Source organism: Zootermopsis nevadensis, unplaced genomic scaffold (assembly GCF_977971745.1).
Source record: "Zootermopsis nevadensis isolate Lab colony 2312 unplaced genomic scaffold, Znev_1.0 Znev_ptg000050l, whole genome shotgun sequence".
Taxonomy (NCBI): domain Eukaryota; kingdom Metazoa; phylum Arthropoda; class Insecta; order Blattodea; family Termopsidae; genus Zootermopsis; species Zootermopsis nevadensis.
In genome coordinates this window covers 3,367,265-3,381,553 of record NW_028259182.1, presented here as the reverse complement: position 1 = coordinate 3,381,553, position 14,289 = coordinate 3,367,265, and the positions used below count along the sequence as shown (strand labels likewise).

Here is a 14,289-nt window from a genome sequence, read left to right as displayed (position 1 = left end):
AACTGCAGGAATGTTTCCAAGTCAATGAATCCCAGATCCTGAGCTGTAAGCGGCCTGGATGCTCTCTCCATCACACACGAAGTAACTATCTCCGGATTTTCAGTGTGCAAAGAAACAAGCACCCTGTCCAAATAAACAGGACGTGGGAGGATGGCCAAATGCGAGAAGTTGAGGCAATATTAAAATGTAATAAAGTGACTAACAGATATGAAAAGGAACATTACGGTCAAAGGACCGGGTAACATTCTTACTGGTTATCATAGTTTATATTAGAATCCATATATTAAACATCCCTCACCCTGCAATGAGATAAATATACTACTCTGTAGATGTTTTAATCTCTTGAAAAATTCCTAATTTATTTATAGCCACGTGAAATTAGCTCTGTACTTGTATCATGACATGTTCTACATCATTTGGTTTAACCCAGAGACGAGTCTGTCGAATGTAAATAGAATAATTCTAACACAGCACAGAGATATTGTTCACAGTTTCCTGGGCGCATTCCGTTAACATTAAACGCAAAAATTATTTTGGAAAAAAATTACAATTTAATTTAATATACAAAGCAGTCGTCATTGCATTGCTTAGAGGCTCAGGATTATCAGTGGATGTTAGAATAATCAAAACACGTATAATTAAGTGGTCAATTTTAGATAAAAACACTGTCATGTTTATTCAAAGCAAACAGTGGCTACATTGCAAGACAGATTTCAAAAAAAGTTGGCGTGTCGACAATTTTTAACTCCGTTTATCTCTATTTCGCTGAAGGGAATAATTTAACTTTCTACGTACATTTTCTGTCCTTTAATCATAACTGATATGTACCACTCCTAATGTATACGAGCGTTTCATTCAATTGTTTTACGAACTCCAGTTTATGTAGCCACCAGTTTCTCAGCGGGAGAGCCACACAATTTACTGAAACCTAAATTTTATAAATAAATTTTGAATGGTTCTTAAGATATTGCAATACAATCTGGAATCCGAATTACACCTCACGGGTCCGATATCACAAACAAGGTTATGTGCCAACAGTTAAGACATAATTGGACGTGGCATCTAACTTACCCCACATATGGCTATCTTCATCCAATCATTAATGCTGCATACCCAGAGTTACTGATGTCATCACGGGGTCGAAAAAATTTGCAAATCTGCTTACCTGCTTATTTCAAAATTTCCAACGTGGAATTCACCGGTCAATCATCATTCATTAAAAATACGAATAAAAGGACTGGTCTGAAATTTTCTCTCTCGCGGCTTTGAATTTGAAAAAAATTCCCATTACAGTCGAAACAAGACAAAGACGTGTCATGCTCGGCTTCCGAACCCACCTAAGAACACCGTTAAACATTATGACGCTCCCGGGGCACCGTTTTCATCAAAAAGTATAATTGTTTTGGGCGACATTTTGTAATCGCGTGATACATCAGACACCAAAACAAAATCAAATGGAAATTAACATAACCAAAATTTCGAGACAAAATCTCCACGATTTTTTAAGTTTTTTGTCAGACCGAACACTGCTTATTTATAAAGAACAAATTTCATTGCATTGCTGGAATGTCAGTATCTCGCGCACTTCTAGGTTAAGTACGACACCACCGTTCTACAAGAGACACGCGATTGCTTCTGGGACGGACAAATACGAATCTCCGCGTCTGTCAACATGTCGTAGTGCGTAGTTTCTACGAAAATTGATGATTTTCCTTCTTTCTGCGTTGCCATCGAGTCTTACGAAACGTGTCGATTCTAATTAAACGACTGCGGCAACATAATTAAGGAACCGAGAACAAAAATTATACTTGCAACCGGAGCAAACGTCGTTTCGAAAAGAAACTTGGACCGGATCCCAACGCACGCCAAAACACGTGAAATTCGAAAAGAAACATTTCGCGGTTACTGAATCAATCGAAATTGTAGCAAAATTAATGGGACCATAAGTACATTACGAGGAAAATGTGCAATCTCGGAGAATAATTACGATTCTCAAAGTAAACAGAAATTATTTTCTTAAACAACACCGACCAAGTGATCGATCTTTATTTTGATTGAGTTGTGTTTTCTCTGCAGTAGGAACCTAATTTTTAAAAATTATTTCAAAGACTTTAAGCTTCAAAGGGTTAACCACTCACGAGGCAACGCAAGGATTTGGGAACAGGACGGAATGGTAATCATCAACAACGAAGAAGATGGATCAGAGGGAAACATTAAATAAATAAAAACATCATTGAACAATAAAAATATTACACAAGTAATCATTAGAGAAATACAAAATTTCCACCTGACGAGTGATCCAAGTCACTCGATATTTACATAATCAGCACTTAACAATAATTAATCAATTTATCACTGTTTATAAGAAATAAAACATGTAATATGCATTAAAGTTATCATAAAGAGCTGATCCCCCAAATACAGTCACTTTATATGCCAATTATTGTACATTTTGAATCTGGAATCTGTACGGCGAGAGGCGAGCGAAGTCTGGGGATTCCGAACGGGCAAGGATTACGGATAACAAACGGCCTATTACTTCTTTTCTTCATATATTCTCAGCGGCGGAAACCTGCAACGAAAACAGTAAAATACAAACGCAAATGGGAGATATTCTCGGCTCTGTTCCGAGATCACGTCTCTCTCTCGCCATAATTCGGATTTGGCACTTTCCAAAATCAGTCACTTACCCCCTCAACTGAAGGGAACAGAGAGGCGAAGTAGCGGACGTCTCTGTCGGAATCAGCCTGCAATCTCTTCAGCACTTGTATCAACACTTCGTAGTGCGGATTCTCCTCGCTCGAGAAGAATTCTGTAACAAAACTTTATTCATTCGCACGCCCCAACGATCAGTTCGTCTGAGTATGAACTCGTCCAGGAAACGCAGGAACCAAAATGAAATTTGCAAGACAAAACTTAACGTACGTAGACGACAACACCAGATCCCACCTCCGCCTTCACCTCGAAAAACCAAAAGAAATACAAAAATCAACCTACATTCTGGGGGGGGGGGGGTATACTCACGTTGAGCCATTACGTTGGTCGCGAGAGTCCGGGCCACGGAGAGCCGTACGTTGGGCACGGAGTCCCAGCTGAGATCCAGGAGATGTGGCAGGATGTCGCGCGCAAAAAGTTCCTCGGGCAGAATTTGCTTTGTGACGAGCTGTGAACAGAGCAGCGCGAAGATCTGACGCTGATTCCACCTCTTGCTGTGAACAAACCATTCTGCCAGCGCTGCGAGTAGGCTTCGTAGCGAAACGGGCTGCGCAGACACGTGCTTCACCACCTCCGTCAACTGGATTGTTCGCAACGTACAAAATTAATTTATAACCAAATTTGGGAGATCTGTAGATCTTAACTTTGACATAAACGAGCATTTTCTCTCTGACAAACAAACAAGTTACTTTTGCATCCGACTGCTGGACAGATATACACCGTGTTTCAAAAGTAGCTTTACAACTTCGCAGGAGAATATAAATTTATTTAAGAACCCGAAATCTCGTCAAGCAAAAAAAAAAATATTTACTGCTCTTTTATATAAACCGAACTTACTAGGCACAATGCGACCTGCCGCACGGCTGCCACCTTATCGTGCAGCAGCGAGACGGCAATGGGACTGATGTGTTTCCTGGTGTCTTCTGGAGTGAACAGATTAACGGCGGCCAGCAACTGCTCCGCCAGTTCTTCACGAAACCTCCAGTTCCAATCGTTATCTGTCAGCAAGAATTCCGATAGTCGAGGAAGGTACAAATTTCGATCTGGAGGCCGCAGGAGCTGGAATATTACGTCGTCAAGATCAGAACCAAAAAAAAAATCAAACGAAGATCCAGCTAACGTATTTTCTAAATGCATAAATAATATTAATGCTGTAATAACTGTATTCAGTCCCTTGGGTTCTATTTTCAGGGAAATGGACAATAAACATGTTGTCAGATGGGTCGTTTTTATTTAAGTCACGACCTATTTTATTAATTTTTTGTCGCACTGTGTAGTCCTCCTTTATCATTAATTATACATAATTCCTCTCTCTTCAAGGTCCAACACTAACAGAGTAAGACTTTCACAGGCCACGATCCTCATTCCCCTCCCACGCCCACGTCCGAACTTCTAGGATGGATCTTCGCATTTGGAGGTTTCACTTGGGCGATCCCTCAAGTGTTTAAAAATCTGGAATGCCTGTTTTGAACGTGTGGACCACTCTCGAAGGCACGAATAATTCGCGCAGAAGGACGACGGCCAATAAAAACGATGACGTCTATGGAGTACCGTCGCGATACAGTGAGAATATTGGAGAGAACAAATCCGTACATGGAAGACATCATCACCTTCAAAAACTCTGCAAGATGTTTCAAAGCACCAATTCTGACTTCATCTAAGTCTTTGATAAAGCCATTGAACACTGGAACGAGGTCCTTGGTTGCCAAGTCCTCTCCGAGAATCACAGCCAGCTGATGAATACTTGAGGCCACTGTACGCCTCACCTTCCACTGTAAATATAAGAAATTAAATTACTGCAGTACGATCATCGAGCCAGATTTTGGGCACCCACGTGTGTGACGTAGGATTTTCCGCTCTCGCCTTCATAAAGAGCACGTGACGAAACTGTTTGCTGAACCCCAAATAAGACGTGAGGTGTGCTGTTCTCCGAATGCTCCCAATTTTTTTGCGGAACTAGTAAATGAGATGGAGCAGTGGCGTTGTGCTCATTAGCGGTGACCTGGGCGATGAAATATTCATGGCGAATAATTACCAAATTTTTTGTGGCTGCTAAAATGTTTAGAGACGCTTAAAATAACGACAATGCATCCCTATTTCTTACCGATCTCTCTTCGTTTGTCATATGTTTTCTGTGCAGTTGGTGTTTTACGTACATTCGGTAAAAAGGACTTTCTCTGACAATCGGTTCTGGGCAACGAAGGAAAAAGTTTGGGAAGCAGTGTCTTAACCGACCGCCCACCTACCGTACGATGTCAATTCTGCTTCCAGCAAATTGTAAATTATTACCTGCATGTCAGAAGCCAACGCGTTGTAAGCATCTTTGAGCAAAATCCAGTTGTCCTGCCCCAGAGTGAGGGCCACAGCTGGTAAACTGAAGGCACAATGGTGCGCTATTTCGTTGTCAGTCTTCTGGGCCTGTGACGGGTGCGTCATGGACACGAAGTGATCGATGAGCTGCTGAGGTACGATGTCCTGGCTCGCCTGTGAAGACGCCGGCCGCTCAACTACTCCTGCAGGGTCGAAATGCTGAGGCGGCCCCTCCCAGTGTTTCTCTGCAACGTCTGCCCAAGATTTATACGGTTTGTACTCTGTTTTCTGAGGGGGGGCGGCTAGAACAAAGGAAAACTGACTTTTGCCGGTCATCCAGATTTGGGATAATGATTCTGAAAAATTTTGGGGGTGCCCCCGCCCCCCAAATCTAATGCTACGTGCCGAACAAACTGAAAATACCCCGTTCTTATCATAACCCTGGAAGAAACGAAACGCTGGACAAGAATTCAATAAGTCTCTTTAACAAATTTAAACAGCGGATAGTTCAAAGTGCATGACTTTCATGTTCACTCTAAAGACTTTTAAATGGCCGAACAGGCCCGGTGGCCAGATTTCGAGCGTCACCTCACATAATACAGGTTTAATACAAGACATCTCAGTACTCACTTCTAACTTCCCCCGAATGAAACCACATAACAGCCCTCTGAATACTGGAATTAAGCGTCATTGTATTTTCCACACCTTGCTTGTCTGTGTCAGTCACCATAGCGACACTGGCGGTACAGATCTGTACGTTGTGTGGCTTCTCCTCCTCCCGATATTGAAGAGAACATTCTTGAAGCTTTGTTGACAGATTCTCCAACTCAGTCTGTAATTTCAAATAAAAAAAATATATAAAACACTAACTTCGATGATCTCGGGTGTGAAGACCATCCACACGAGATTAGTTCAGTGATCAATTTTCAATAAAATATTTATTTTTTATCAGCTTTTGATTCATTTAACGGCACTCAATCAGGTGTACATTACATAGCAATGAATGACAGAATCTTCTTCAACGATCGACTATTACGATATACTATTAAGAGCATCATGATCACTCACGTCTATATCCATGTCGACGTTCAGTTCGGACGCATATGTCCGCTGCATGGTTTCGTCAGTAACCTTAGCTTTCACATGCACTGTAGTGGGTTTGCCTGTTTCAGCCAAGCTAATATCCAACTGCAGTTCTGGTATAGGAACACGCCAATACTGGAATGTATTGAAAGTTTCTGCACCGTTTAACGGGTTGCTCTCTACGTGGACGTGGACGTGGCCTTTCGGCTCGCTCACGTGAAGCTGTTTCCTCTCAACCCCACCGCACGCCTGCAGCTTCGCGCCACTAGGTTCAGTCACTTCCTGTACATTCTCTCTGACCGCACTTGAGCTTCTGTCATCCGAACATCCTTCTTCTGTTTTTATATCCGTTTCTTCAACCCATCTTACTTCTGCCTTCTCCTCTTCAATATGCCCTCCGTCCGTATCATCCTTTACCGGAAATTCAGAACTTTCATCCGTAACCAAATTTGAGTCTCCGCTCACAGTCCTCTGATCACACGCACTTGGAATCAAATTTGACTTTTCCACCTTGAAGTCCTGAACTAACGAACCCATGCCACACTCGACATCACAGCAATCTGACTCATCATTATGAAAGGCATCTTTATATCTCACGGACAACGGAATATTTTTACTATCATCTGCCTGACACGAAACTTCAGCCATGTCTCTATTTACATTATGATTAGTGCCATTTGTATTTAAAGTGCCAGCACCACAATTGAATTCAGCGAGAACCCTCGCACATTCAATATCACTCACTCGATGGGACGTCAACCTGCCAGCAAAGACAAATGGTATTAGTACCACACAAAACCTTACATTTTAATGACAACTAAATATAATCGGAACTTACTTCACGACAGCCTGTGTTTTGGGTAACCAGTATGATGGCTGACGGTAGCATAGCTACTGGTAGGGACTCCCTAGCCGGATTGATCGAGGGGGAGAGGTACCCTGGTCCTCCAGGTTGGGGGTTGGTCGCAAGGCTAACAACCTTGCACCGTAAAAAGGAAGATGTTTTGAAACCTCAATCAAAGCCTCGGACAGACGGACCTAACAGAGGACCGAATGGAAGAGGAGAATTGAGGAGGCCATGGACCGAATACGGACCGGAGAGCCATAGAAGAAGAAGAAGTATGACGACTAACAAAGGCAGGCCAATATGCAAAATTAATGAATCCCATTCTTCAAACAGCCAATTATAACCCACATGGAGAAGGCAAAGCCACGCTGTCAGCCATCCGAGAAACGACGCACGACCTGGATGTGACACTGACAGTTTACCGGACTCAATAACGCTTAATAATTTGAAATATAGGAAGAACCTAGCGTGCCTGAACTGGATTCCAGGATGACTAGAGTGATTCATAACATTTTATTGTCCAACGCAATGTACAGTATTCAGAGAAAATATTCCCCACCAAAAGCACAACTGCCGGGCCCCTCATCAAATAAAATGCTATTTCAGGCACAGGATTTGAGACGTTCGCGGCGAGTACAATCAATAAAAACTTCTTGGGCGACTTCCGAGGTATCCAGTCACATCGGAACCCTGAAGATGGGGACAGAGTTGGTTCCCGAAACGTCCGGTCTACTACGGCAACCAGTTGACACGGCCGATTACCCGAGAAGATTTTATCGAATATTTCAGACCTTTGTTATGCATCAGGCAAGGTACAGCACTGGCATGTGACGTCATGTAACACTCTTTAGTGAGACACGATCACGATCAACCTATAAAATTCTCGAGTTGAAATATATGGGCGTATGATAGTGCCACTGATTTATTAATTGAAGAAAAATACTTCCACATCATCACTGCCACTTCTGGAAAAAATTCATTATACAAAGTGACACGGCTAATAAAACTAAGATCAGACCTGAATTCAAAACCGTCTGGGCCCAAAATCACAAGCTCCCCATTTTGATTGTACGACAATCTTGTGATACTGGGATCTGCAAATGTAGAAATGAAAGGTCCCAGAGTCTTATACGCCGACATGCGCACCCAGCGAGACTGGTCGACCAGCAAGTTGACAAACACTGGCGCAAGATTCTGTTTTCTCGTCTGCAGGGTGCACACGCAAGACACGGACATGAACACCTCCGCGCACGCCTTGCGTACTCCCCAAATCTCATCTTCACATAGGTCCACAAAACGAGGAAGCTGAAACAATGATGGAAATGTGGTGTTAAGAGATGAAGCCGAATCAGGCACGTTCAACACCATATAAATTTTTGGCCACTCACATTTACAAATGAATGTGGACTGAATAATGATCATGTAAAGATCAATTGATTCAAAATATCTTCGTTATATGTTATCATCAGTTATTTGGTGAAACTGTCATACCCCCCCAAGAGTGATGAGAAAGTTTCTAGTGGCCTCTTCTAATCCCGAGGACACTAAAAACTTTCTAATCCTTCCTTTCCACTTCACGTGGTCTCCAAAAAGTTCTTTCATCGCCTCTTCTCCTGGCACCTGGTCCTGATAAGGGCTGATCTCCATCACATTTCTCTTTCCACGTAATTCATGAAACCCTTACACATCCTCCTTTCCTGATTCACCAATACCTCCCCAGTCTCCTCTTTCTTTCAACAAGCACCCCTTAAAAGCTTTTCGTTGCGTCTTTCCTTAACCACTCATCGCAAATTAGACAGCAGCCCACTCTATATAAGTTTTCCAAAAAAACAACCAACACATATTCACCCTGAAGATGACAACTAAAACTTTGTAAAAACGCTAGATAATTTCAACATTTGACATGACTCATCCCCAAAAGCCAAAGTTGTACACTGGAGATAAACCTGAGGCGGACGCACGCCTACAATCTCAAGCTCGCCGAGCCAGACTCGCAAGTCAGACTCGTACGTGGATGGGCCGCTTTAGAGTGTTGATACCACATGTCGCAACAAGACAAACGAAATTACACAACTGTTCACATATTTCTTGATTCTTTGTTTCGGAAAGCGAAGGAAGCCGCACTAAAGTCTTGAGAATTTAGTGCAAGTACTTACAAGGACACTTTCAGTAGATTCTGTTCCAACAATAGCACAAAACTCGCCAAAGTTAGCGGCGCAAGCCTTACGCACGCAAAATACCGGATCGGTACACAGAGCGGCAAATCGACCCAGGAACAGCCGTTCTGTAGAACTGCGGCCAATCAGCGGTGCCATCTTGCTCATTAACTGTAAAACAATGTTTCATTTGCCGTTAGTCACAGAAACAAACCGAATGATGATTTAAAGGAGAAATTTCTCAAGTGATATCGGTTACGATCAGCAAAATACAAACGATATGGGTGTGTCGCCATGAATATTAGTTACTTCACATTCAGATCACTCTCTTGATATTTCATATTTACTCGAACACAGGACAGTCATCTGTACAGAAATCATATACAATCCAGTTCCAAGAAAACACAAGCTCACCTTTGAGTACTAGACTATGACCAGCACACGCAGATGTACACAGAGCCCCTTTGCGCTCATCAAAGCTGGCTGTGATATGAAACAAATAAGGACACATCACAGCCACTCTGACGGGAGCAACCGGGCGTCCCAATTTTCATAGGGTATTTCTCTCTGCACATACAAGCTCTGGACGGCAACATCTTTCTTGAATGATAGCGACAATTAAGTTACAGTACATCAAATTCTGCCACCACGTAACATTTTTAATTGCAATAGTTGTAAGAAAATGAAACGCGTGTTTTACATCGTAATACATACAACAAATATAACAAAAGTTTTGTTACAGATTCGCCTGAAATAAGGGTTGTATTGGACCAGAACAAAATTCACATAATTTTCAGTGCAGACAACAAACAAAATTTAACCATAAAAGGTACAGTTCAGCCAACCTTTAACCTTTGTTCTACAAACTGGACGAAGGCGACAGGTCCTTGAATTTGCTCTAGATGAAAATAGAAACAGCTTTTTAAATCCAAAATTACAAACTTAAATGATATTGACATATTAACACGTGCAAAAAAAAAATTGATGCGTGGTACCGCTACGTGCGAGCGTGTTGAGCACTGCTTCGAGTCCCGCTCATCAAAGCTGGCTGTGATATGATGCATACCACGTGACATATCACAACAACTTCGTGAGTGGCACAGGAAAAGCACGGCTGAAATCCCTGTTGCTGTATCGCTGGGTCGTCTTGTCCCACAGCCCAACTCGTCAAAAATGGCTGTGATATGACATGCATCCACACATCACAACCATTTTGACTGGCGGGTCACAGGCATCGATTGCAGACTTCAACGTAAATTCTCCCTCTATATTATCATTTATGTTATTGGGTGTAGACTGGATTGACAGAATTAAAATCCTGGAAGTGGTCTGAAGAATTTCTTGATTCACAACAGCCTTCTATTCAGTTACTGAGGGTTCCTTTTCCAGACACAGAGGGGCTGATGCATGAAGCTGAGAATTCATCTTCATCTAGAGCTCAGGAGAAGACCTGGTAAAGTCTATGTCCCTCCGTCTGCCTTAACCGAGTGCGGAGAACTTACACTTCAGTTGCAGCGAAAGCTTCACCGATACACTTTAGACTCGCTGAACATTATTTTTACCCCATCTCATGTTGTGCGAAAGAGCGATTTCACTTAGAAATATGTCCCGCTATCCCAACCGATAAAACAATTTGTGTCACCTCGATGACAACTTACATGGGCGGGTTCGGCAGCCAGTACGCAGTGGTCGTTGTGCTGACACGAACAGTGTCTATTGATTCGTTTCTGTCGTTACACTAATTCTCGTGAGATTTCTCTGTGTTTGTGTTGGCAACTGTGATTTACAGTACTGAATAAAATGCATTTCTTTCCGAGCATAAATAAAACCACTAATTAGACTGCGCAGTAGGGTGTCATCACCCAATGAAGGCGAAACCCGTCCGCTGCTCCGAGATTTGCTCTACGTACAGACAGAATTTAGGCTATAAACAAAGGAATTAACAAATCTTTACGTTACAAAGAAAATATACATCAGCGAGTGTTTCTAGACTGCCTAGTACCAAATAAATACAGAAGTTTGCCCATCAATAATCGATCACATGCAGACAGAATTCAATACTTTGGTTGCTGTGCTCAACGAGTTATTTTAATTACCTTAAATTCTGTATTAATTCCATCAAATTATTTAGTTACAACAAGATCACACTCAACAACAAATCGCTCTGACCAAGTCATCTTCGAACTTTTCATTTATTTTTGCCGACAGTTCCGAGACACTAGCTCATCAAAGTGGCTGTGATATGAGTACTGAATATCAACATTTCACAACCAGATAGATGACCAGGTCCTCGGAATAACCTCCTGCTACACCAGAACGGAAGTTTCTCTTGAAGTAAATGCGAAGAAGATTGCGGATCAACTTTCTGCTCATCAAAGCTGGCTGTGATAGTGAGATTTACGAACGCTATGACAAACCAGCTTTGATGCGAGAATCTTGTCCATTCGCGTCAGGGGCCGCCGCCACGATCGCAGTCGATGACAGTCACAGCCGCATGAAAGACAAGGTAGTGAGATGCAAGATCCAAAACTAACATCTCACTACCCATGTCTTTCACTTGGCAGTGACTACACTGATGTCGTAAGTTCTTCGTTTCTTCGCCTTTTACCAAATACTCTGAGTTCCAAAGATTATTATATACGCTATATTACAGCACTAATGAGGATGATAATTATGACGACACATAAATGAGCTGGTTCCGCTCTATTTTAAAGCGATGTCCAGCAGCTATCTGGACAGAATGAATAAAACTGCTGACGAACACCAAACAAATAAAGCAGTCAATCAAACCATGAAACTCTCAAATACAAAACAGGACAGCTAACCACTTAGACGTGGTATTTATCGGAAAGCATGTTCAAAACGACAATTCCCTGCCGCACACTAACTTCAAGTATGTGCAGTTATCAATTTGCATCAAGTTTTGTAAATTTCAGCATCTGATTAAGATTTGAGGTTTTCACAGCGGTCAGTATGAAGATTTCTGTCTTCTGGGTTGTTGCGCTGTGTAGTCTGGTCGACGTTAACCAACATTTCCAACGCCTCCGTCATCAGGGTGATGAATATTCATCGCCCTGATGACGGAGGCAGTATGACCTCTGAAACGTTGGTTAACATCGACCGGACTACACGGCGCGACAACTCAGAAGACAGAAATCTTCAGTATCTGACTTTATATACCTGCAACTTTTAATCTGTGCAAGTGTCAGGCAGTTTTCCGCTTTAATGCTTAGTGCACGGAAGGGCAACATGCGCTTTTGTACATGTTAAGAATGGCTGCAGTTACCAGAACTCCCAAATTTCTCAAAATGCCTTGGTCTTGTCAACCACATTGCCACCCCCCGAATGTAATCCCTGCCGCTGATAAGTCATCATCACAATTTAAATACATAATTAAATCCAAGAACAATAATTTCTGCAACAGTGTCACTTTGCGGTAACAGACCGAAATCTATAACCAGACGTGAAGTCCGGCGAGACGTACAAAGCCGCGTAAGTGACGTTCCTTTAAACACAAGGAGCGTGTTTGCTTCGCACGCTGTGTGAACGCAAATCGAGCCATTATAACACAATGCTCTTACCGCAACAGCCCCAGGGTGGAAATCCACGAGGTGATCCATCTCGGTCAACATGAGGATCATGGGGCACACCTTCTGCTCCACCGCACTCTGTTCCACCAGGCCCTGTTCCATGAGCACCAAAAGCGCGGCTTGCGACATCTTGCGAACCTACCAACAACCAGCGTCATATCTGCATTTCGCACGTCAACATCCAACGTGCGTCTTAACCACACAGTAATATCTGGCTAAAATACTGATTATAAAAAATAAATAAAACCAATTTGAAATTATTTATAATTACTATGAACAGTCTGATATTAACCCAGACACGAGAAGCGAGAGAGAAGACAACTTTCTTCCGGGTTTTCGTCATTTACAACTACCAGGAGAATCTGTTGACCAGCTACGCGTACTAATAACTTTTCAAGGGCCGTGCTCGATGCAGTCGTTCAGTTATACACAGTTTTTTTAACCATCAATGAATAATTATTCTTTTCATATCTGAGGCACAAAGTAAAATGACAGCAAAAATGTATCCTACTTTTTAAAACACATATGGCTCAGCAAAGTACCTGCGTTGTGCCACGAGGTCTTTTGCCTTATACGAACATTCTGCAAAAGCACAGTGCATCCAACTTCAGGGAAAAAGTCAGACGTGCATATTAGCAAATCCAGATATAAACAGAGCAAAACATGTTTCGCCCTAAAACAAAATCCTTCTTACCAGATTATCGTTGTCGGCTAGGCACTTGACGACCAGAGGCAACAGGTGGTCCAACACGACAGACTGAAGCCTGTCCTTATCCTCGTGGCACAGCATGGCGATGTGCGGCAACTGCGCCATGAGCTCGGCCCGCACCGGTGCATCTGCAATGTCATAATCGCTTGATCAAAATTATTGTCATAGTACGTGCATGGCAAAATAGGGGATTGGGTTAAATGTACGCCACCCTTCTTTTCAGAATTCATTGCCTTCCACTTTAGTATGTTTCTGCATCGCTCAAAATAGTCAGCATTCAGTTGATTCTTTTATATAAGATCTGACGTTTTCACAGCCCTGAGTCAGAAGATTTCTGTCTTCTGGGTTGTTGCGCTGTGTAGTCTGGTTGATGTTTACCAACGTTTCAGAGGCCATACTGCCTCCGTCATCAGGGCGATGAGTATGAAGATTTCTGTCTTCTGGGTTGTTGCGCTGTGTAGTCTGGTCGATGTTTACCAACGTTTCGGAGGTCATACTGCCTCCGTCATCAGGGCGATGAGTCTGAAGATTTCTGTCTTCTGGGTTGTTGCGCTGTGTAGTCTGGTCGATGTTTACCAACGTTTCAGAGGCCATACTGCCTCCGTCATCAGGGCGATGAGTATGAAGATTTCTGTCTTCTGGGTTGTTGCGCTGTGTAGTCTGGTTGATGTTAACCAACGTTTCGGAGGTCATACTGCCTCCATCAACAGGGCGATGAGTATGAAGATTTCTGTCTTCTGGGTTGTTGCGCTGTGTAGTATGGTCGATGTTTACCAACGTTTCGGAGGTCATACTGCCTCCGTCATCAGGGCGATGAGTATGAAGATTTCTGTCTTCTGGGTTGTTGCGCTGTGTAGTCTGGTCGATGTTAACCAACGT

At 42.6% G+C, this 14,289-nt stretch overlaps 1 protein-coding gene across 10 annotated transcripts in view; it reads right to left on the bottom strand.

Annotated features, from left to right (window-relative positions):
• Positions 1 to 2,233: 2,233 nt before the first annotated feature.
• Positions 2,234 to 14,289, bottom strand: part of LOC110840658 (serine/threonine-protein phosphatase 4 regulatory subunit 1) — a 120,400-nt gene continuing 108,344 nt past the window's right edge. For 7 of the 10 annotated variants that reach the window (XM_022085849.2, XM_022085852.2, XM_022085857.2 and 4 more), the window contains 12 exons: positions 13,396 to 13,538; positions 12,693 to 12,839; positions 9,112 to 9,282; positions 7,974 to 8,260; positions 6,094 to 6,868; positions 5,656 to 5,857; positions 5,005 to 5,327; positions 4,326 to 4,487; positions 3,553 to 3,774; positions 3,025 to 3,295; positions 2,691 to 2,812; positions 2,234 to 2,572 (listed from right to left, as the gene is read on the bottom strand). In XM_022085849.2, the coding sequence (XP_021941541.1) occupies positions 2,549 to 2,572; positions 2,691 to 2,812; positions 3,025 to 3,295; positions 3,553 to 3,774; positions 4,326 to 4,487; positions 5,005 to 5,327; positions 5,656 to 5,857; positions 6,094 to 6,868; positions 7,974 to 8,260; positions 9,112 to 9,282; positions 12,693 to 12,839; positions 13,396 to 13,538 (2,849 nt within the window). In that variant the 3' untranslated portion in view covers positions 2,234 to 2,548. The remainder of the gene's footprint in view (positions 2,573 to 2,690; positions 2,813 to 3,024; positions 3,296 to 3,552; positions 3,775 to 4,325; positions 4,488 to 5,004; positions 5,328 to 5,655; positions 5,858 to 6,093; positions 6,869 to 7,973; positions 8,261 to 9,111; positions 9,283 to 12,692; positions 12,840 to 13,395; positions 13,539 to 14,289) is intronic. The other 3 variants (XM_022085850.2, XM_022085851.2, XM_022085855.2) reach the window with 3 other exon arrangements.